General features: G+C 36.7%; 2 protein-coding genes across 2 annotated transcripts; both read left to right on the top strand.

Moving 5' to 3' along the window:
* Nucleotides 1-263: 263 nt before the first annotated feature.
* On the top strand, nt 264-13413 carry LOC110727820 (spermatogenesis-associated protein 20-like). Its single transcript, XM_021907386.1, has 15 exons — nt 264-1128; nt 2467-2539; nt 2674-2695; nt 2791-2869; nt 2985-3017; nt 3183-3331; nt 3475-3631; nt 6591-6831; nt 7051-7292; nt 8131-8394; nt 8903-9013; nt 11726-11950; nt 12268-12471; nt 12563-12739; nt 12837-13413. Exons 1-15 carry the CDS (start codon nt 799-801, stop codon nt 13026-13028), a joined length of 2499 nt encoding a protein of 832 aa, XP_021763078.1. The 5' UTR covers nt 264-798; the 3' UTR covers nt 13029-13413.
* A 677-nt stretch (nt 13414-14090) lies between these two features.
* LOC110728261 lies at nt 14091-15677 on the top strand. The gene has a single exon (XM_021907936.1). The coding sequence runs from the start codon at nt 14091-14093 to the stop codon at nt 15675-15677; it is 1587 nt and encodes a 528-aa protein (XP_021763628.1).
* Nucleotides 15678-24389: the final 8712 nt, after the last annotated feature.

Here is a 24389-nt window from a genome sequence, read left to right on the forward strand (position 1 = left end):
ATTTCCAAAGGGAGAAAAGTACAATACTATTGTTCTTCCCAAAAGAATTTCATTACCATCCGAGTAGCCAATCCTTTGAGAAAGATGGATAGAGGTGAAACTCAAGAAGGTTCTACACCAATGGAGCTTAGTCACCCCCCTGTGGAAGGGCATGATAGGTGTGAAATGACTCCAATTCTGATACAAGTAGATCCAACCATAGGTATGGCAAGTCAAGATTCATCATGTGAGGCTACGTCGACACTCCTACCACTTCCGTCAGTTTCTTCCCCTTTGCAGGCTTCCGTTCACCCAACAACGTCCTCCTCTGAAAATTTGTTGGGTTTTGTCTCGTCTCCCCGTCCCAGGTTTAGAAGGAAATACGCCACTCTGCAAAGTAGGTCTCTCGTGCTTTTTACTAACTCTTTGTTTTGCAGGTTAAGCGGCTCTAAGAGAATAGCTTCTGGTCCCATCGGGTATACTTGGTTTCCCAATCATAAGAAGTTGTATGGTTCGACCCCCAATGTTTTATCCTGTAATCTTGCTTTCTGTACTTAGTTTAGGTTGTAATCTTGCTTTTCATTTATAGTACTCTGTCAAAAAAAAAAAAAAAAAATACTACAAAAGTGACAACCTGAGGGCTGAGGCTAGTCATTAGTTATAACTCTTGGCTCTCACAAGTAAATAAAAACGGACGAAAATCTTTATAATATAATCGGCACGACGTGGCAAAACATAAACCTTAACAGAACCCCCACAAGCAAAAAAAAATTGAGCCAGGAGTCGAACCACAAACCTTCCACATGGCTAACTCAAGTCATGGCAAACCTCTTACCATCTTCATCTTCTTGTTCCATTTCTCTCTACAATCTTCCTTCTCTCTCAACCTTCAACAACTCCATGCAAAGACACCTCTCTATCTCTCTCCACCGCTTTGTTTCCCTTCGAAATCCCCCCAAATTCCCGCCGTTTTCTGGTCGAAATTCCCCTTTTTCTCTCTCCTCCATTGCTAATTTCCGACGACCCATTTCGTTTTTCAAGGTGGTTTCAATGGCGGATCATTCATCTTCATTTGGGGTCTCTCATAAACATACTAATCGTCTTGGTTTGGAGCATAGTCCTTATCTTCTTCAGCATGCTCATAACCCTGTATGTTCCGTCTTTTTTATTATGTTGATTTGATCATTTTTTATGTGTTGGGATAATTTATATGTGTTCGGAATTGGATTAAAGAAATGAAACTTGTCAAACTTATCTGAACTTTATTTGTCGAAAATAAGTTTGAATAAATTGACATTAGGTTCTGTTTGATTCAAGTAATTTTGTCTAAAATTATTTTTTTTGTGTGTGTGAGATTTTGTCTGAAATAAGTCGAGCTTAAAATCAAACAAACAATAGCTTAGTATTATGGACTTTTGATTGCGATTATCGTGACGAATTACTCATTAATAGGGTGATCTTTTGCTTAATTATGAGGTTTGCCAATTTTAGGAGGTGTAGCACTGTGAATGACAATTGAATTTAAGCCACAAATATGGGGAACTTTGAGCTAAAAACAAATGGCTGTTAGCTCAGACTGATAAAACAAATTATGTTTTGTTTTTTTTTCTATGAATGTTTTTTGGGAATTGTCATTATATAATGACCTTTCTTGTTCGACCAAGAATATGAATTGATGTGTGGTTTTTAATTTATTTTCCTAACTGCATTTTAGGCTAATTTTCAATTAGCTTAGAGTTAGTTTAGTAGGAAAGAGAAAACCAGGGAAAATAATACAAGCTAGGATATTCGACGTTTTCTGTCAGTAAGAGAGTGATATGAATCTAGTTTTGTGTTTGACATATTTGGAAGTATGTCCCTCTTATAGTTGATGACTAGTACTCTAAAGCGTTAAGGCTAGATAGCCTAGAATGCGCGATAAAGTTCTAATCTTCCGAAAAAGAAAATTTTTAATCAGCAGAGAATGATTTTTTTGAAACGCAGCATAGAATGATTTTAATTATTAGAATCTGAGGTATGATGGGTACTGGCAAGCTGCGCTCCGGGCTAAGATAGATATGAGTCATATGGCTAAGTCATATATTAAAATCTTAATGACTTAAGTCTCTATGTGATGATCACCTAGCCCTCTAGGTTAGACTTGCACATTCTGTATGTACCCTAAGATAGATATGAAACCTTCTTAGGTTGCATGAAAGGAATCAACTACGTTCCGAAAATACCTGTTATTCTTCCGTTTGATTTAATCAGCATTGCATATGGTTTGGGATTCTATTTCCATTAACCTGTTTTGGGTGCAAAATTTATGGGTTAGAGAGCTTTCATTGTGCCGTATAAATCTCTATAGTTGTAGTTTGTGTCCAAATTAGCAGCCTGGCAGGGATAGTCGCATTATTCTTTGAAGCTTGTTTAAGTATTTATCATTTTTCCTGCTTAACCTATAACATCTACCATTCTTCCTGCTTAACCTATAACAAGTGATTATAGGTTAACTGGTATCCCTGGGGTGACGAAGCATTTCAGGAAGCTAGAAGAAGGGATGTGCCCATATTCTTATCAAGTAAATCCACTAATTCAAATGGCAACTACTGTATATCATTATTCATTTTTTTTTTCTTTCATCTCTGGATTATGAAATATTATGTTTCTTCTGATAATGTTTCATCATTGGCATGACATTTCTATTGACTGAAGTTGGTTACAGCACCTGTCACTGGTGAGATTTCAGCCAGTTTACCTTTTAATTTAGTGCAAAAGGTGCAGAGCCTGTTACTATGCATACGATGGTGATTTGTTTCTTTTTCTGCTTAGGTGTCATGTGATGGAGGTTGAATCCTTTGAGAGTGAAGAAGTTGCAAAGCTGCTGAATGATTGGTTTGTTAGTATTAAGGTCAGTACAATTGTTGATTTGAGTCTTTTGTTTGTGTAGAATGTTATTTAATTTTTCTGGTGGCATTGACATCCTTCAACTATTTCTGTCTAATGATATAGTGTCTTCATAACAGGTTGACAGGGAGGAACGGCCGGATGTTGACAAGGTATATGAATAACTTTCTCAAGGCGTATGTAAGACTGTCTGAGGGTTAAGTTATACGATATAATTACTGGCTGTCTTTAGCTATTTAAAATATCTCATTTACTTATTCTGGTGTCATTGGTATGGAGTTGTGATGTGGCTCTTAATGATTGTATCCTGCTTTCAGGTATATATGACATATGTTCAAGCTTTATATGGTGGTGGAGGGTGGCCTTTGACTGTGTTCCTTTCACCTGATCTTAAGCCACTGATGGGTGGAACATATTTCCCACCAGATGACAAGTATGGGAGACCTGGGTTTAAAACTGTGCTTAGGTAAACTTTGGAACACTGGCAGCCAGTGTATAAACATGATTTCTGAAATGTCGTACTTCGTATGTCTTAGAAGATCTCTTATCCAAAATGTTGACCTCTGTTATTCCTCATCTAATTATTTACAAGTTGTTCACTTCTGTCAGAAAAGTTAAAGAAGCTTGGGACAGTAAAAGGGATATGCTTGTGAAAAGTGGATCTTTTGCTATTGAACAGTTATCAGAAGCATTATCTACCAAAGCTACTTTGGATAAGTTGCCTGATAATCTACCACAAGAAGCCTTGGATCTGTGTGCAGAGCAGGTATGTAATATATTTAGCTTGTGCACATGTGTTGCTGGCAGTATTCAGAATTCATAAAACAAGTAGAGAGTTTATCCACTATGATGCTAAACCAAATTAGACATCTATTTTGTGACTATTTCATTCTGATTATCGTAAATCCTTTTCTCACCTAAAGCATGTCCTTAATTTAGGATGTAAAGAAGATAATTAAATTTAATACCCTGAAATTTGGTTCATAAAATTCCATTAGAAGAAGCCTAATACCACTTCAAGCTCTGTAACCATTATAATGACTTAAATATAAGTGAAAAAGCCAATAATGAAATATATATAAGGAGAAGGTGCCTATTTTTTATCTAGCCTTTTAAGCACAGCTACAACCTAACTTCAAGAGGCAATGCCTCCTAGCATAGAACTCCTGATTGATTAATTCTTGGGCTTGACATATATTTAAGAACAAATTCCATGAAGACAAGGAGAGCATATAATATCTGGAAAAAAGAGCTACACTTGGGCATTATGCAATAAGAAAGAGAGAAGTAAACATTAATGTGCAATGGCCTTCCTCTGTTTTCTCTTGTATCTTTAATTGTCAATAACTAAAATTATTTAAAGTTGGTATTTTGAAATTACACATTGATACAAATCCAATAATGTGTTACATGATGACATTTTGTTTCTATATAATTGTAGAATATTGTACTCAAAATATGATTTTTAACTCGTGCAAAAGTGAAAGTGGAACAATTAGCCAAAACAGAAAGAGTATGAATGTGAAATTGTTATCTTAAACAAATATTAGAGGACACCAGTCACACCACAATATTCTTAGGTTTTCTGTATGGTACAATTCTGGTGTAGAAGGACATGGTGGCATTAATTGAACTTCATGAGTATGTAGGGTCATGATGATTTTGATAACATCTACTGGATAAATCAGACATCAAGTTTGTATAGTTTGGACTTTGGAATGATTGAAAAGTTGTTCAGATATTTTTATTCTCATGCAAGGAAAATTATCTTGATTTTACCATTTCCAATCTTTTTGGGCTCTTGGTTCCTTAATATAAGTTGTTCTTATATTAAATTTATGGAAGGGAAGCTCAAGCATTGCTCAGTTTGAAATTCTATGCTAGGACATTGTGCCTCTCTAAGTTTTGGAATGCTGCTGCCTGCTGGAAGTGTTCTAGGCTTATATGGTTGATCTTTTTTCTGGCCCATTTCTTTTTTCTTTTTCTTTTCTTTTTTTTTTTTATTGGGATTGGATAAAGGTTATTATGCTGTTATTAAGGTGTTGGAGCTTGGAGTGGTCTTAAATGTATATAAGTGTGGGCTTGGATGAAGGTTATAATCTGGTATCAAAGTGGTAGAGCTTGGAGTAATTTTTATATACACCCAGGTGCAAGGTACACCCTAGGGTATTTTTGCCCATTTAATATATTCTTGCTCTTTTCAAAATTATTAACTGAGCAAAAACCCACCCTTGGGTGCGCCTACCTCTATGTGCACCCAGGTATACATAAAACGTTTTGGGCTTATGGACAACTTTTGAGATGTTTTTATTGGAAAGCTCATGGAGTCATGGGTCGTCTTATGCACTCATTATTTAAGCATGGATTCTTGACAAGGAAAAAGGATTGGAGGATTATTTTGGGTAAAGAGTTTTAACTTTTACGTATGATTTAGCAAAAGTTTTGCTAATGGCTGTATTCTGTTTTAAAGAGATAAACTTGTAAGGCTTTAGTTCATTTAGTTGGTATAAGTTATAGTGATGGTTTTGTGCATCAAATTGTTGATGGTTTATCATCTACTATCAACTTCAAAGAATAAATCGGGGGAAAAGCTATGAATGTACCAACTACCTGTAAAGACTTCATGATAGTAAGTATGGGCCCTTGCCATCCATCTGGCTCGAGGATGAAACTTGACTAAACTCAAGAAGAGACACTAAAAAAGATAAGGATTATAGATGTCTATAGGTTGAAGGCATGGACATGCTCAAGTTGTGCTTGGAACTGTAATTCAATTATCTAGTCCTCTTATTGTGTATATGATTTATAAAAGTTTCAATTATCAGTAATTGTTGTTGTTTATTGGATTACTGTGAAACTCCTTCGTTAAAATTGGAAGCGTAAATTGATAAACAGGGCTTTTGTGCTGGTCAATATCTATCCCATAATCTCCGGGTATAGTTTTGTCTGATTAAAGATTGATTGGTGATCTGCCCATTCTCTACCTGTCCATAGCAAAATAGTAGCGAACTACATGTTCTTGAAGGTAGAATACCTTGGCTAAAGGAAAGCCTTTCTAGCAAAAGGGGGAAGTTTTTATTTATTTATCAGGGTACTCAAGATACTCAAAAAATTATAACATGGAAATATTTGCATTTCTTAAAGGGCTAATTTCCCCTCTAGTTGTTTATCCTATATAATAGATGGTTTGAGTTCAACACTTCCCAATATAGCTCAGTGTCATGGACCTCTTGTCCTCATAGTAATGATCTGGTTTGCTCTACAAGGGTCTTTCCGCTTGTTTCTTATCCTTGTAAGCTGATAAAGAAAAAAAAATCTTGGTTGTCACAAGTTTTTAATTGCAGTCCCTGAACATCTAAGGCCTTGCTTGTAAGCTGATAAAGAAAAAAAAAAACTTGGTTGTCACAAGTTTTTAATTGCAGTCCCTGAACATCTAAGGCCTTGCTTTTTCCATATATTTTCATGTTCCATGTTTGTGGCTAAACTAATGAAGAGCTAGGAAACATTATGTAAACATGAAGAATTTGGAGTCGTGTTTTAACCTTTCTCTTAAGTCTTAACTATTATATCTTTTTGAAAAAGATGCTGCAGCTTAGAATAAAACAAATTTTTTTCCCAAAACTTTTTATTTGTCAGTTCTCTTGATATATAAATATTATTCTGCATTCTAACAACTTAAAATAAAAGTATCTATCCTGTGACATCTGAATTATTGTGCTTTGTAGCTTTCTGGAACTTATGATTCAGTAAATGGTGGGTTTGGTTCTGCTCCAAAATTCCCAAGACCTGTCGAGATCCAACTGATGCTTTATCATTCCAAAAAGATGAAAAATACTGGAAAACCTGGTAAAGCAAATGAAGGTTTTCAAATGGTAAATTTTACCCTGCAATGTATGGCTAGGGGAGGAATACATGACCATATTGGAGGTGGCTTTCACAGATATAGCGTGGATGAGTATTGGCATGGTTAGATCTACAATAATATTTTTCCTTCTTGCGCGCTTCTCTGTGTGTGTGTGTTCTCAAGTGTGAGAGAATGTGATTGACAACAATTCTTTCATTGGTATTGCATTGTTCTGAAAATAGCATGCATTCTATGGATGTGCTTTTCCTATATATGTACTTGACCATGCCTAGTGAAATTAATATATTGTTCATTAGTAAGATAATGGTTTTCACTTGCAGTTCCTCATTTTGAGAAAATGCTGTACGACCAAGGGCAGCTAGTTAATGTTTATCTTGATACATTTGCAATCACAAGAGACTCCCAGTACTCTGATATTGCAAGGGATGTTCTCGACTACTTAAGGAGAGACATGATTGGAGAAGAAGGAGAAATTTACTCTGCAGAGGATGCTGACAGTGCTGAGACAGAGGGTGCAGCTAGGAAAAAAGAAGGTGCTTTCTATGTTTGGTCTAGTGCAGAAGTAAGTGAACTGTTGATGTGCTCCCTGTCAAATTTAGTTACTTACATATGAAATTAGGTTATAACTTGCTGGCAAATAACCTTTTTGGAGTTTCTGGGGTGTATTCATTTGCAAGGTGGCTTTGGTGTGGCAACAATATTTAGGGATACATGACATATATCAACATCAACTGTACCCAAAACTTTAAAGGGCCTTCACAATAGGTGAGGTTTGGGGATATGGGTGGCATTCTTAGGTGCTGTAGCTGAAGTATCAAAAAGTGTTTTTTTGTTCATTTGGGGTGGGCGGGGTTGCGGGTGGAGGTGAAGTTGGATTTTTAAAAAAGGCATGTTATTGATGGACTATGATGCAATAACCCTTGATGGTGTTCTGTTTTAACAGTTTCCCTTTCCATCTTCAAACTGTTGCCCACTTAAAAGATGCTTATGTCTCTTACGCTGTCCATTTTACACTTTTAAAGCATACTTCATTACTTCCTCCGCTTTTTAATAGTTGCATCACACACTTTTTCACGGTATTTAAGAAATGTGAGGTTCACATGATATAATACACTTTAAAATGAGATGAGTGGTTGCTAGGAGTGTAATTTAGTGGGCCATGTGCTTTAAATAAGGATTATATAGTTTTTCCCTAAAATAAATTTCCATTATAGTGTGTTGCAAGTATTGTGACATTTTCATTTTAGGGAAGTGTTGCATGTATTAAATAACAGAGGAAGTATATGATTTCTCAGCCTTTGAATTTTCTAATAATTTCATCTTGAGAGTTTGTTTATTGATACAACTTATATGGTTGTTTTCAGTTTGATTTACCTATTTTTTTGGTTACATATATTCAGATAGAGGACATCCTTAAAGAGCATGCTACCCTATTCAAGGAACATTACTATATAAAGCCCACTGGGAACTGTGATCTATCTAGAATAAGTGACCCTCACAATGAATTCAGAGGCAAGAATGTGCTTATTGAGAGGAGAAGCACAGAAGCACTGGCAAAGAAACATGGCATGTCTATTGAGCAGTATCTTGATATTCTGGGGATGTGCAGGAAAAAACTTTTTGATGTGAGATCTAAGAGACCACATCCACATCTGGATGACAAGGTACTCTTGTTTTTTTTTTTTTATAACTCTTGACTGTTGAAAGCTGTTGAACCTTCTTTAAAAAAGCTCTTCAAAATCTGCTCCTTTGTGTTTTCAGTCAGGGTGCCTGATGGATTCCTTTGACTGGAAGCCAGGTTTTAGGACCATTTACGTTTGGCTCTGAGCCTCTGACTCCTCCTAGCTTAGTGACTTGTTGTCGTTAAAAAAATTATTGCCCCTTTATTCAGTGCATATCAACATATTTGTAATTCTGCATGTATGATTTTGATTTTTCTATTTTCTTGTAACCCCAGTATTGTGGTTGACACGCTAAAATTGATATTGATACAACCTTCAAATGAAAATATTATGAAATAACTTTGTGTCAGTGTGTCAAAAATAAATTACTGATACAACTGGTGTGTCTTGGTTTTGTTTTCTCTGTGTGTTTAGTTTCATACCTAACACAAGTTGTGGCTTCATATATTCTTCCTCCCTGTCTACATGAATAATATGGCACATCTTGCAGGTGATAGTGTCGTGGAATGGACTCGTTATTTCATCCTTTGCAAGAGCTTCTAAAATTCTCAAGGGAGAACCTGATGGACATAAACATTACTTCCCTGTTGCTGGTACTGATGTAAGAACTCTTTCCATAGACTATAAACTTGCCTTTAAATCTTTTTAATTGATTGCACTTTTATTTGTTCGGTTTTGTTCGCCTACTCACTCTATTGTGAGCTGCTCCATTATTATTTGAGCTGTCATGAACTTTTTCAGTTGTTCATTTCTGTAATTGCAGCTTTTTGGATGTCACCTAATTATATTTAACTCACCCCTAAATAAAGAACAAATGTTGATATTATGGCTTTACTACCACCAAGAAATTTTGGATTTCTATTCTTTCTTTTCTTCCAATAAAAGTAAGGGGGTTGAGAAGTTTTCAACTTTCTTTGATGTATCATCTTTGGTGAACTTAGTTGATCATAATATAATATGAATCTATTTCATCACTATAGTTACATACCCCAGTACAACTATATGGTGTTAGGTCCATTGACATCAACTTTACTGGTGTAGAAAGCAAAATATTTAACTAGAAAGAGTAAATAACAGAGAGTTTGAATCTTTTATCCTTCTATCAGCCATTTTGGGAGCATAAAATCTTCATATTGCAACGCCCTAATAGATCAGTGATCCCAAAAAATCACTCTATCTTGCTCTGATCAATGGGTGGACCGGGCCGAGTTTGGCCAGGCTGAGGCGTAAAAAAAATGCCCATTTCTTGGGCTGGGCCGGGCCTAGCTTCGGGCCAAATTTTCATGCCCAAAATGGACGGATCGTGCAGGCTTTTCGGGTCATTTGGGCCGGGCCAAAAAATGCTGCCCAAAATCAGGCCGAACCAGCAGACCGGGCTAGGTGTGATTAGCTCTATTTGGGCAGAGCAAGATTTGGACCAGCAAACACATTGACAACCAATATGTGGTCCGGCTCATCACTTTTCTCTTAGAACACCTCTGAATACCCTAATCATTTGAATTTGAACTGATTGCTCTCCACTAGCTTAACTATAATGATGTTTTGTCTGTTGTGCATCTCTTTCCTACTTACTCTGTTTCATAATAGCAGGCTAGCAGCCAATGGGCTATATCATAGCTCTTGGTGATCAGAATTGACTTGAGGTCTTAAATCTAAATCATAGGCTTGGGTGATGAAGAGTTGGAAATTTGGATGTGGTGGAGTTGTTGAGTAAAAGATGGAGTGCCTTTCCACCTCTCTCTCTCTCTCTCTCTCTCTCTCTCGGTGATGGGAATAAAGTTGTGGTGGTGGGGGGTAGGAATGGGTAGTAATGCTAATAATTTTCTTGTTTTGGTGGTGGTTATGGGCTTATGGCCTGTTTGGTGGTTAAGCTGGGAACAAAGGAGGGAGTTTGATAATTGATGCCCCATTTACATCCTTTTTCCCTTTTTAAAAAAATGTCCCATTTGGTTGGGGCATTGCGTCAAGGAGCTGGAGGGAGGAGTATATGGAAAACTTCCTAACAATGTGCTGGGCGATTTGGGGTGCTCGTAATATGTATGTGATTAAGAATGTTATGTGATTGAGAATGTCATGGTTGAGCCAGAAAAGTTTGTGAGCTATGCAATGAAAATTGATGGGGAGGCATGAGTTGCAGCTGCAAGACTGTGTCAGGAGGGGGTGCGGGTGATGGTGGCTTTCATAAGGCCACAGCCTGAGATTGGGTTGTTCAAGGTGAATATTGTCACAGGGTTGTTGGGTGTAGGTGCGGTGATCCAAAGCAATGAGGATGAGGTCTTGGTTTGCATGGTGGTTTAGTATTTGGAGAAGTTGGAGACGATTGTGACGGAAGTTAAGGCGATACATTGGGCCTAAAAGTGGCGAAGGATGCTGGTTTGCGTTGGATTGTGGTTGAAAGTGACAGCTTGATGTTTATACAAGCTCTACAAAAGAAGCTGAAGAGTCTTAGTGCTTTCTTTATGATATTGATGATTTTTTAAAGTTATGTTTTAGCTTTGATAATGTAGTTTGGTCTTTTGTTGAGCGTAATGGTAATAAGATCACTCATGATTTGGCACATTAACCTTGGAATTCTTGCTTATGGGAAAAGGAAATCCCGGGTAATTTAAGTGCCAATTAGAAACGGAAATCTTTTTGAAACAGTTGAAGTAGTTTATTTAAATAAGTTGTGCCTAATATATACTTCCAGTGTATAGTACCCATTGGTACTGCTGACTCCAAAGGAATATCTAGAATTCTTTGGAAATTTTCAGAATCACATGCACTGCTGCTAGAAGAAATTAAAGAACCTAAAAATCCCAAGTATTTCTTCGTTATTCTTTCCTAACAAGTAGTCAGAATTTCATCTTTACATATCCAACTGAGAGATCCACTAGAGTTCAAAAAGTGCTAAAAGAGACGATGTTTTGATTAATCAGGTGAAAATTTCAGACATTATACGTCAATTTTTACAATAAAAATAAATGTACCGTAGCAAAATAAATCAAATAAAAAAATACTTTGCATGTGTAAGTTGAGACATGCTACTAGGAGGATGTTTTGAGTTGTTTACTCTTCCATGTGTTCAATTTAGCTTACTCTTCTCAGTATGATTGCCTACTTGTCTCACAATTATATGAGAATGGAGTAGTAAGCTGCCTCATGGGTATGTCCCAGTGGGATTAGTTTCAGATATTAGATGGTTACATTACTCTCTAGGTTGGAATCTACCTGAATGTTGTATGTTAGTAATCAATTGATTGGTGCATATTTTTTGTTTTTTTAGTTTCTGAAGTTACCTTACAGAGTTTGAAATTTTTTTGATCTTATTCAGCCCAGTGAATACATTGAAGTGGCTGAAAAGGCGGCATCTTTCATAAGGAGGAATCTATATGATGAAGAAATAAAAAGACTGCAACACAGCTTCCGAAATGGGCCAGCTAAAGCCCCTGGCTTTCTAGATGACTATGCGTTTCTTATTTCAGGACTGCTAGATCTTTATGAGTGTGGTGGCAAAACCAGGTGGCTGGAATGGGCTGCTGAGTTGCAAGATACCCAGGCAAGTACTTCAAATTGCTCATGAGCCTTGCCATTACACAACAGAAAGTCGCATATTTAATGAAATCTGCCTTTAATTATAAGTTAATGCTCGTGTTACTTTCTAAATAATCTGAATTCCTTGGGGGCATCATTGCTTCTTCAACTAAGGTTGTTTCAGGCAAACTAGCTAAAGTAGTATATCTTATGTCAAGGCAAACTAGCTAAACTAACAAGAAGGAAGAGAAAGGAACCGAAAGGAAAATAACTATTCAGTTCTATCTTAAATGTCCGATGTCCAAACCATTGTTTGCTTATTAATTGCTGGAATTATTTTAGGATGAGTTATTCATGGACAAGGAAGGTGGAGGCTATTTCAACACCCCAGGGGAGGATCCTTCTGTTCTTTTGCGTGTTAAAGAAGATCATGATGGTGCTGAGCCTTCGGGCAATTCTGTTGCAGCAATCAACCTCACCAGGTTGGCCTCAATTTTTTCTGACAGCCAGTCCGATCGCTACAGGAAGAATGCTGATCTGCTTCTGGTAAAAGCCTAAGATTTTCTTTATTTAAGTCTTGTATTATATAACTTTCGTTCAAGTGATGTTTTTTAATCTGCGAACTTTTTGGTATCAGGCAACATTCCAAACAAGATTGAAAGATATGCCAATGGCAGTACCTTTGATGTGTTGTGCAGCTGACATGCTTGACGTCCCTTCCAGAAAACAGGTGGTTTTGGTTGGACATAAATCTTCAACAGCGTTTGACAGTATGTTGGCTGCTGCTCATGCAGTTTATGATCTTAACAAAACAGTACGTGCTAAATCTATAATTCAAATCCATGCATTTATTTCCTTCCTACATTTTCTTCCATAATGTGATGCTTTCTTCCGTGGTGGAACACTTGTAGGTGATCCACATTGATCCAAGCGATCCAGAGGAGATAAAATTTTGGGAAGCAATCAACACGAAAATTGCAAATATGGCAAAAGGTAGCTTCTCTGAGGATAAAGTTGTTGGTCTCGTATGCCAGAACTTCTCCTGCAAGCCTCCTGTCTCTGATCCTGCTTCTCTTCAAGCTCTTCTTTCGAAGGAAAAATAGAATTATTATCTATGAAGACAAAGGCTTGGTGATTTTTAGTCATGCCGAGGTTCTGGTGTAAATTATGTATCTTTCTGAGCGTTGTTTAAGATTAGTTTTCTGATATTTCTCTTTGGTGAAATCTTATTTAGGTCCACATATTACAGTAGATCAGAAGTAGCCACCCAAAGAGGGGAAACCTTTATTATTCTATATATGCTGTTTTAATGTGTTAATTATGCTTTCGGTTTGGAGATGTGAGCTCTTATTTTGAGTGTTTGGATGGATGCTTGGCTTGTGTATGTAATGTTTCTGGCGAATTTGGTGGTTCTACCTTGCCCCCATGTCTAATGTTACTTCTTGTGAGGTGAGTGATGCCAGTGCAGAAGAGTATTTCATGTTGTAACCATCTGTTTTTTTTTTGTTTTGTTTTTTTGTTTTTTCAAACCATTTGTTGATTGATTATTTGGTTGATAAAATTATACTACCTCCGTTTTTTTTTATGTGCAACTTTTGCACTAAAAACGGTTCACGAGGCAAAAGATTGAAGGGTAAAGATTAGGAAAAGTAAGTGGGTTTAATTAAAGTAGAAGGAGAGAGAAAGTGTGGACCACACCTTAATGTTGGGAGGGAAATTTCCCCCCAAAAACCCACCGGAAAAGTAAATTGGTGGGATTTTTTGGGGTTAATTTTTTGTTTCCCCCCTTTTATAAAAATTTGGAGGGTAAATTTTTTTCAAGCTAATTTTTAGGAGGCTATATAAACATTCATGCCCCCATAATTTTCTACCATTCAGCATTAAAGGAGGGAATAAAAGCATCCTCCATTGTCAACCAATAATTACAATCAATATTGTTTGAAGGTGGGTGACACATTCCACCAAAAACTGAGTTTCTTCCCAAAAGATTACAAATTCTTACATAAACCGTTACGGTTAGCATAATTACACACTACAAACTATTGAAAGCTTTACAAAAACAGGGCTTCTCTGTTGTCCTTCCTGCACAGGTGGGTTTAGTGTTCATCTTCAACCCACACAACTCAGCAGGGCCCTTACTGCACCCCCTGTGCTGTAGAACAGAAATGGCAGAAAATGATGATTCTGTTTTTTTTTATATCGAACACATTCTACATGAAGAACAGATGGCAGAGTTGTGGTTTGAGGAAGAAGAAGAAATGCAGGATGCAGGCATTTGGGAGTACAACTCAGAAGATGAAATCATGGAGGGCAACCAAGAAGAAGAACAACAACAGCAACAACAGGCAGACACTGATGTTCAACAAACACAAATGCAACAGCAAGCTCATGGAGGGACTCATAGTGTATGTAGAAAGCAATTAACATTGCAGGAAAGAAGGAAAATCGTAGATGCAATTTTGGTGAAAATGAACAATGGGACATTACCAAGGGGTCACATGAAGCAATTATCATCTGAATTCAATGTTCACAAATCAACAATCACAAGAATTTTCACAGACATAAAAAGGCAGCTGGCATTAGGGGACTTGATTGATGTCAGGACTAAAAAAATTGGCAAAACAGGGAGAAAGCCATTGCAAATTTCTGATGAAACTCTGCAGTCAGTCCCACTACATTTAAGGCAGACAGAAAGGAGCTATGCAGGAGCATTGAAGATCAGTCTTAGTACAGTTCACAATTTGAAGAAGAGGGAAAGGCTAAGAACACACACATGCTGCAACAAACCATTGCTTACAGCAGACCATAAGATTGCCAGACTAAGATGGGTTTTGTCACATATAAACCCAGCAACAGGGCATGAGGACCCCACATTTGTTGACATGAGGAATGTCATACACTGTGATGAGAAGTGGTTCTACTTGAACCCTGACAAAAGGAGGTTTTATCTACTGCCAAGTGAGGATGATCCCTACATGGCAGTTCAGTCAAGAAGATTCAAGCTCAAGGCAATGTTCATGGCAGTCATAGGGAAGCCATTATATGGCATAAATGGAGAACTGTTACATGATGGGAAGTATGGCATCTTCCCATTCACTGTCCAGACAGAAGCACAGAAATCAAGCAAGAAAAGACCAAGAGGGACTATGGAAACTAAGGCACTCTCGAACATAAACAGAGAAGTAATCAGAGAGATGCTAGTAACAAAGGTCATTCCAGCAATCATGTCAAAGTGGCCTGAAGGTCTGCCCAAGGATGTGGTCATCCAATGGGACAATGCAAGGCCTCACCAAGTTCCTACAGATGATGAGTTTCTGGCAGCAACAACAGCTAATAGGTTTAACATTCAATTTGTTTTTCAGCCAGCTCAGTCCCCTGATTTGAATGTCCTTGACTTAGGGCTATTTAGGTCTATACAGTCTTTGCAATATCAGTCTTTTCCTAGGGACTTAGATGAGCTGGTTGCAAAGGTGAAAGAGTCTTATGACACATTTAACCCCCAGGTTAACAAGTACATCTGGGTTACATTGCAAAAATGTATGATTAAGATACTCAAGGCTGAAGGTGGTAACAAGTACAAAATACCACATATGAACAAAAAACAGCTGGAAAACCTAGGCAATCTTCCAGATTTGGTAGAGGTTCAGAAGAAGGATGTATTGGAGGCTGTGGAGTACCTAAACACTATGTTTAGGCCAGCAAATCAAGGGACTCAAGAACTCACAGAAGATTTGGAGGTGGATGCAGATTAGGAGACTCTTTACAACAACCAGACAACACATGGACTGCCACACATAACCACTTCTCCTAGTAAGTTTTATTGGTTTTTTTGAACAATCAAGTGGTTAGGTGTATTTTGTTGATTACAATTACCCAAACAAGTCAGGCAGTCTGAAGTAATGTCATTAGATTATGATATGGTCTTTTGTAAAGTTTTATGTTCATTGCTCAAACATATTGTATTTTGTACCCACATTTTTAGTTGATTATGAATGACAAAGATAGACAATTTATGTGGGCACTAAATCCATCAGAGGGTTATAATGTTGAATACCACACATATGCACAAGGGTACCTCGACAACAACAGAAACTTGCATGTTGATGGAGCAAATCACTTGTGCATATTGAAATTCATTGGAGTCCCTTCATCATGTGGATATGGGTAAGCAAAATAGCATGTCAAAGTAGGGGACTCTTTAATAAACAAGAAACAGACGACAACATCAGGGGATTCCTTTTAAGGGACTGACTAGGCAACAATGAACATGCACAAGACACCGGCCTCATCATTCATCAATCAAGTCCACACAGCCAACAAAGTGTACCCCAAGGAACTACAACACAATGAACATAACCAACAACCCAAGATGCAACCAGATGTACCAACACACACATGCAACCAGCAATTAATCTCCCAGATGTAACATAACCAACAACCCAACATGCTATCTCACAAAACAGCAGTAAGCAGATGTAGGGGGCTCTTTCATAAACAAGAAACATAAGGCAACATCAGGGGACTCCTTTTAAGGGACTCACTAGGCAACAATGAACATGCACAAGATCAACACAAAAATACAAATAAACCCTAACATTTAACATAATCAACAACCCAACAATAAACAACAACGAGTCAAAGTTACCCATAACAGCAAACCCTTAGCATCCAGTGGTTAGGTCAACACAACCAACAACCCATCATGAAACCACAACCAGTCAAACAATCCGGCAATAAACAGTGAAACCCTAGTTTCACTGATAGATCAACCGACACAAAAATTAGGACTCTTTTAAAATTTAAAAAATTAAAAAAAATTAGGAATAGGAATCGTTACGCAAGGGTCAGTGCTCAGCCTCCTCATCAGAGGACAGCACCACGAGGTCGGACTCCGGCAAATCAGGCAACCCGCGCATACGCCTCAGCGCCACCACCGCAGCCTTCCTGTTTCGCCGAAGCTTCAGAGGAGGCCTGGAAACCTTAGATCCGCGCTTGGGGGGGGAGGGCGCAACACTGACCTCCACAGAATCGGACTCCAGATCTACATCTTTAACCTCAAAATCAATTTTTTTTTGGGCATGGGAGTCGCCTTCACCCTCCTCGTTGTTCGTCTTCTCCGCCTCGTCGATATTTTTCAGGACTTCCCCTAAAGCTTTGAAAGTCGTCGGAGAACAGTAACTTGGGCCTTCCTCAGACTTGTAAAGGCGGCGAGGAAAATCATTGCCCCGGTTGATGTCGTTAATGAGGGACTTGATGAACTTAGCCTCACTCTGTGAATCTGTGCCAATATAGGCGTCAATAAGTGGATCTAGGTCATGTAACGGAATTGTAACGTCTGGATGCCTCTCGAAAGGGGAGGGAAAGGGGGAAGACATAATTGTGGGACTCTGAATTTTTCTGGAAAAAGGCGAAGGAAACGAAGAAGACGAAGAACATGAACCCTAGAACACGAAGAACAGGAAAAGGAAGAAACTGATCTAGGGTTCTATAGAATTCGCTAGATCAGTCTAGAAAAGGTGGAGACAAAGATAGAGTTGTGTCGGTTGGGGGGGTAAATTGGAGGGAGTACTTAGGTTAGGTTAATTTAGGTGTGTCAAATTAAGTTAGGGTTATGGGTAATGAGGGGTAAAAGTAAGATGATTACATTTTTTAAGTGGGGGTAATATAGTAAATTCAAGGGTTTTTATTTACCAAAAATGGAATGAAAAAGGAAAGTTGCACATAATAGTGAACGGACTAAAATGGCAAAAGTTGCACATAAAAAAAAACGGAGGTAGTACATTTGTTGAAAAACCAAAGTACTTAATATAGTGATATGTGAGTGGTCCCACATTGGAAAAAAGAAAAAGAAAAAGTAGCAAAGATGTGACTAAAAGCTAAAACTACATTCTCCCTAACAAAAATGCAGCCATGCAGGGATAGATTTTGCTTTAATTGATAGTACATGTTTCATGACAAGTTGGGTTGGGTCACTTTTGGGTCAAGGTCTGTCAAGCAAGTTGGGTTTAGGTTGGATCAACTCTAAATCGTTCATATTTGGTTTGGATAAATTAGATTGGTTTAAAAATGGGTTTAACCGCATTCCAGTTCGGTTGATTTCGGTTCGCTTGATTTAGTTTGGTTAAGAAAATAAAGTTGATTCAAAATTTGGTCAATTTTGATTTAGATCCTTTATGTGTGTTGGCTTAATTTTGATTGTGTTGACCAAATTCAATATTTCCTCCGTTTCTATTTAGTTGACACCTTCAATTTAGGCACACATATTAAGGAGAGGAGAGAGAGTGAGAGAGAGAGAATAATAAAGCAAGTGGGGTACACTTAAAAAGCAAGGTATAAAGCTTACCCAAAAAGAAAACATGTCAACTAAAAAAAAAATTCCTAAAAAAAATACGTGTCAACTAATAAAAAACGGAGGTAAGTAGTAAATAAGGTCATTTTTAAACTAACGTAATTATATCACCTTATTATTAGGCCACTATCAAGTCATTCATGTGCCAATTTTCATATTGTTTCATTAAAACTTGCGGAGTATCAGTTTCTCATTACATTCGTTGTGTTTTTTTAAAAATTTTATTTAAGCCGAATTAAAATCTTATTATCGAATTCAAGTGAGACAATAAGTAATAATGACTAATTATTAATAGATGACGGCCACACTTGGTGATATAGAAACAAAATAATGTCAACTTTAAGGGTTCTTATTACTCTTCAATCGTAAATCTTAGAAGTATTGTTATTCTGTAATTTGCCATATCAATAAAAACTAGGAAAATTTGTAAATAATAATCCCAACTTTGCTCCATTTTCTTTTAGTAATCCCAAATTTGGATTATTCTAGAATAATCTCAACTTTGGGGGTCGTTTGCTTTCTTCAATCCCTAACCGGTCAACAAAGGTCAATGACCTTTAATATCAGGTTACTTGACACGTGTCAAGTCCTGATTAGTCCAAAAAAATTAAAAAAAAATTAAAAAAAAAAAAAACAAAAATCACAAGACACCAACAACCTCCCCTTCCCCCACCGTCCCACCCTAACCTCCACCCCACTGCCCAGCCTGCCACCCTCTCTCGGTCGGCCAGCCTTCGCGTTTCCCCTTGACCAAGTCGCCCAGCCCGTTGCTTGTTTCGTTTGCTAATCTATTCAGAGTAAACTTGAAGGATTTCGATGCCTTCTTCAATGGAGGAAGCAATAGTAGAAAAATTAGGAGCAGAAGAAGTGATGGTGTTGCTACCGAAGCAATTGCGGCTGCTAGGTGCGGTTGTTAAGGTAAAGGTTGCTACAGTGCCGCGAGATTGCTGTGGTTGATTGTGGGTGGCTGGAGGTTAAGGGAATGCGGGGCAAAGGTCTGGTTTTGTTTGATTGTTGCGAAGTGAGGGTGGTGCAGTTGTGGTTGCGTTAATGTACGGAGTGCTGGTGTTTAATTTTGTGATTTTTGGTAGATGAGGTGAGACCGTGAGAGGATGGAGCAGTTAGGCGGTGGTGATTTGGTGGTTTGTGCGGGCTGGTCTTTTTTGGTGCGGTGGAGTGCAGGGAGCGGTGGGTTTTTCGGTGCGGGAGGGGATTGGGGTGGATGGGGTTCCGGTGAGCAGTGGAGTGGTGTTGGAAAACTGAATTTTTTTGTTTTTTTTTAATTTTTTTGCTAATTAGCTCTTGACATGTGGCATTTATTAAAAAAAATAAGAAATTAACCTTTTCAACAAGTAACCGGTAAATGGGATTGAAAAAAGCAAACAACCCCCAAAGTTGAGATTATTCTAGAATAATCCAAAGTTCGTTGGGATTATTAAAAGAAAATGGAGCAAAGTTGGGATTATTATTTACAAATTTTCCTAAAAACCAATTCAATTCGTATAAGATATTAGTTAGATTTCTTAGGTTGGGTTTAAAATTATTGTTGGTTTGAAATCATAGGTTGGTTTAAAATTATGGTTGGTTTAAATTCATGTCTGGTTAAAATCAGATTTAGTTAATATTAGTTTGAGTTAAACCAAATCAGAGTGAATCGGGTCTTTGTCAAGTCAATTTTGGATTGAGTTGAGTTCAGGTTAGGTTAAACGAACTAGTTCGGTTGGAGTTCAAGTTGGTTCAAAATTGGTTACGGGTTAAGTTCAGATCATGTTCAAATCAGTGAATATCGGGTGAAATTCGGATTCGAGTTGAGTTCAAGTTGATTACATATCAGGTTTGGGTCTCGGATATCTCGGGTCAAATCGGATCAGCTATAGTTCAAAAGTGGATGATATAGCCACCAACACAAACAGTTCCTTTGTTTTTTTCTTACACTCCCTCTTTTTTTTTTTACTCGGTAAGGGCCTTAATAGACTAGGCACGTATGTCAATGCAGAACATTGACCATATAAATTTGAATATCAATAAGAATACATTATAATAAGTTGGTATGTATTCAAATATTATATATTAAGACGATTCTAACAAGTATTCACGAGATTGAATTTTTTCTTATACTTTGTACAATATTGGTCAAAATAGATTATGTGAACACAACAAAAAGTCAGCATGGGACATCTAAATTAAAATGGGGGAGTATTATGTGTTATACTTGTTTAGTTCTTTTTTCTTATCAAATCTAATATGAATATAATTTTCTAATTTGATCTTATTTGTACCTAATTTTTCTAATCTGATCTGACTGTTTGACATGACTCGACTATAGCCTTATAGGTATGCTAATCTGTAAGGAAAAAAAATATATTAAGTTGGTCTTATTAGATTCGTAATAATGTGTTCATAGTTTTTTTTTTATTTTAATTTTTTTTTATCATTAAGAATTTAAAGATATCAAAAGCCGCACATAAAATGATTAAGTATTCAGAACTCTTTTTTTTCCCCTGATCTAAGATGAACTAAACATGGCCTTAGTCACAAGTTGAAATTGTGTGTCAGGATTAAGGACTTGTTCTCTTCAACTTATTTTAGATACTTATTCCTGAATTAATTCAGACCAGATCAGAAAGATTCAGATCAGACCAGATCAGAATTTTTTATTATCATTTACTTATAGTTAAATATCGTTAATTGCATATTAAAAAATTTAATAAAAATTACATAATTAAAAAGTTCATGATGAGACAAATCTAACAAGATCCATTTGATGATGTTTTTCTTTATAGATTACTATTAAAATACGGTCAAAGTTTAGTCAAATTGTTAAATCAGATCAAACCAGATCAGATCAGAAAAATTCAAATCAGACTAGGGACTTGTTCTCTTCACCTGAAACAAGAAGATCTGGTCTGAATTTTTTAAGGTCTGACCTGAATTTTTCTGATCTGGTCTGGTCTGATCTGATTTAACAATTTGACTAATTTTTGACCGCATTTTAATACTAATCTATAAAGAAAAATATTATCAAAATGGATCTTGTTAGATTCGTCTCATTATGGACTTTTTAAAATATGTAATTTTTATAAAAAAAATTTAATACGCAATTAACGATATTTAGCCATAAGTAAATGATAATCAAAAGTTCTGATCTGGTCTGATATGAATCTTTCTGATCTGATATGAATTTATTAAGGAATAAGTAATAAGTATCTGAGATAAGTTGAAGAGAACAAGTCCTAAATCAGACCTTAAAAAATTCTGACCAGATCTACTTGTTTCAGGTGAAGAGAACAATTCCTAAGCAAATTGTATGTCATGTTCTAATAAACCTATTACGTTACGTTGTTATAAGATTATGTTACACATATTATTGATAACGTCCTGACATTACTCTTGACTTTAATTTTACCGTGTAACCATCAAATTTTAGGGGCTCCGTTGAGGGATTTCAATTATTTTCCCCAATCTATACATTGTTTAATCCATATTACATTAATGTTGATATAGGATAAAAACTCGGGAAATTCTCTCTGGTAATCACGAACTTTTGTTTTTTCTTAGTGGTAAAGCCTAAAACTTTTGATTATTAATGGTAATCACAAATTAATATTTTTAAACTAATGGTAACTTAAGTTAAACAAATAGTTAATTTCTTTACCATGGTTTAGCTATTGGACAGTAAAAAGACAGAAATACCCTTATGTCTTTCCTCCTCCATCTTCTTCCTTTCACAGCTCTTTCCACCTCCATCTTCTTCCATTAAAGCCACCACCACCATTGTTAAACTGCTGTTAAGGTTGGAAAAAAGAGGGCGGCGGCAACACCAAATGCGGCGGCAGCAACGAATTCAACAAATTAGACCCCGAATTCAACAAAATCCCGACAAATTCGACTCAAAACCAACAATTTAAATCCCAAAATCAACAAAATCGACCACTAATTCGACCTTAAATCAACATATTTAACCAAATCGACTCCAAAAATTAACAAATTCAACCCTTAAAGTAGCAATTCGACCCCCAAAATCAACAAATTTGACCCCTAAATCGACAAATTCGACTCCAAAAATCGACAAGTTCGACCCCAGATCAACAAATTCGATCACAAAACCAACAAGTTTGACCCAAAAACCAACAAATTCGAACCCAAAACCAACAAATTCGACCCTAAAATCAACAATTTTGATAAATTCGACCCCCAAAATCAACAAATTCGACCCCAAAATCACCAAAAATAACCTTGAAATTTTAACCCAAATTCGGGAAAAGAGACGGAATCGGGGAAGGGAGGAGGGTGGTTGATTCCGGCAAGGAAGGATGGCTGATTTTCGCGTCCCCGAGAAACGGTTTTAATTTGGTAGTGATGATAGGAGAGAGAGGGTGAGTCGGGAATAAGGGAGGGGAACTCGTTTTGGGATTGGAGTGTTGTTGGTGGGGGTCTCCGGCGGGGTAGAGGGTTGAGACGCGTCAGCCGCACCAAGCGGAAGGGCGGCAAAGGGAGGAGGGTTGGTGGTTGGCTGGTGGTCGGGGAGGGGTTTGGATTTTTTGTTTTAATTTTGTTTAAAAAAAATATTTTGAAGGGTATTAATGTAAATCTATGGTTACTTAACCTAAGATTAACCCTGGTTAATTGTTTAATGATGATTTAATATCATTAATGTTACCATTAGCTTAATTTTATTAATTCGTGATTACCATTGATAATCAAAAGTTTCAGGTTTTACCAATGAGAAAAAAATAAAGTTTGTGATTACCAGAGAGAATTTCCCTAAAAACTCTTATCGACTAAGATAAATATAGTTTGATACTTTGGTTGAACAAATTTAAGGTTAACAAAAAATCATCATTATTATTAAAATAAATAAAGCCATAAGAAACTAACGAGCCCTTTCCCTAAATAATGTTGGGAAATTATCTAATTCCCAAATTACAGCTACTCTTTTTTTAATTCCCATTATACCGTCCACGTCAACTAAGCAACAAACCGCTACTTCAGGGCTTGTTTGGCATCATTTTTGGTTTTCAGTTTTCTGTGTTTTTGGAAACCAAAAACCAAAAACAGGAAACAAGAAAAAGGTGTTTCCACTTTTCTGTTGTCAGTTTTTAAAATTATCATGATTTTAATAAGTCTATATATTTTTTGATTCATTATGTGACATATATAATACACTTTTAAAAAACAAAAACCAAAAAACAGAAAACCACAGCGATGCCAAACGAACTCTGAAGCGGTTTATGGGTTTGTTTTGTAAGTTTTTTTTTAAACACAAAATATCTGTAAATCAGTCATAATTAAACCTTCAAGTACTTGAATAGTTGTATCCCCAAGTTCCATAAACCTTTGATAATCGGTGCAATTTGGCGTGCAATCGGTGTCGACAATCACAAATCCTTTGATATATCCTCGTTTCTAGTTATATTCTCACAACAATCATTGTCGGCAAACAACCGTAGGAAGGCGTCGATGGTGGCGAAAACGGCTTCCAGCGCGAGGGATTGCTGCGTTGGAAGGCTACTTGAGGAGTGTCGTTCGAATTTTTTTTTTCTTTTTGGATGATTCTGCTGAATTACTTTACAATGGAAGGGGAAAAAGTGATTTTATTAAAAAATTAATTAGTAAATACAAACCGCTACTTCAAGTAGCGGTTTCTAATATGTAAACCACTACTTGAAGTAGCGGTTTTCTAATAAACCCGTTTTTTTAAAAAAATTCCCACTGAACCGGTGACGTGGACGGTATGGTGGGAATTAAAAAAAGACTAGCTGTAATTTGAGAATTAGATAATTTCCCAACATTATTTAGGGAAAGGGCTCGAAACTAACAAATGATGTAAAATATAGATATTTAGTCTCGTTCTTGAATATCACTACTCACTTAGCGCCTGTTTTGTTAAGCTTAATTTCAGTTCAGCTCCAATCAGTTTAGTTCACTTCAGTTTCTAATTTCCTTCTCTCATAAACAATTCATTTCATCTCTATTCAATTGAGTTGTTTTTAATAAATCGGAACAAGCCCTTAAACATTTTTATTTTTGAAGAAGGCCCTTAAAAATTCTCATTAAACCTAAATCACTAAACATTACTCCGTATATTAAAAAAAATATTCTTCAAAATAAATAA

Source organism: Chenopodium quinoa, unplaced genomic scaffold (genome assembly GCF_001683475.1).
Source record: "Chenopodium quinoa cultivar QQ74 unplaced genomic scaffold, ASM168347v1, whole genome shotgun sequence".
In the NCBI taxonomy this organism is placed as follows: Eukaryota; Viridiplantae; Streptophyta; class Magnoliopsida; order Caryophyllales; family Amaranthaceae; genus Chenopodium; species Chenopodium quinoa.

What these genes read in the sequence shown, in the direction of transcription:
- LOC110727820 (XM_021907386.1), top strand. Translation starts at nt 799, where the DNA reads ATGGCAAACCTCTTACCATCTTCATCTTCTTGTTCCATTTCTCTCTAC. An exon ending in GGTTACAGCACCTGTCACTG is followed by an intron (nt 2,696 to 2,790) that starts GTGAGATTTCAG and finishes TTTTCTGCTTAG; the next exon opens with GTGTCATGTGATGGAGGTTG. An exon ending in ATGTTTGGTCTAGTGCAGAA is followed by an intron (nt 7,293 to 8,130) that starts GTAAGTGAACTG and finishes ACATATATTCAG; the next exon opens with ATAGAGGACATCCTTAAAGA.
- LOC110728261 (XM_021907936.1), top strand. Translation starts at nt 14,091, where the DNA reads ATGGCAGAAAATGATGATTCTGTTTTTTTTTATATCGAACACATTCTA.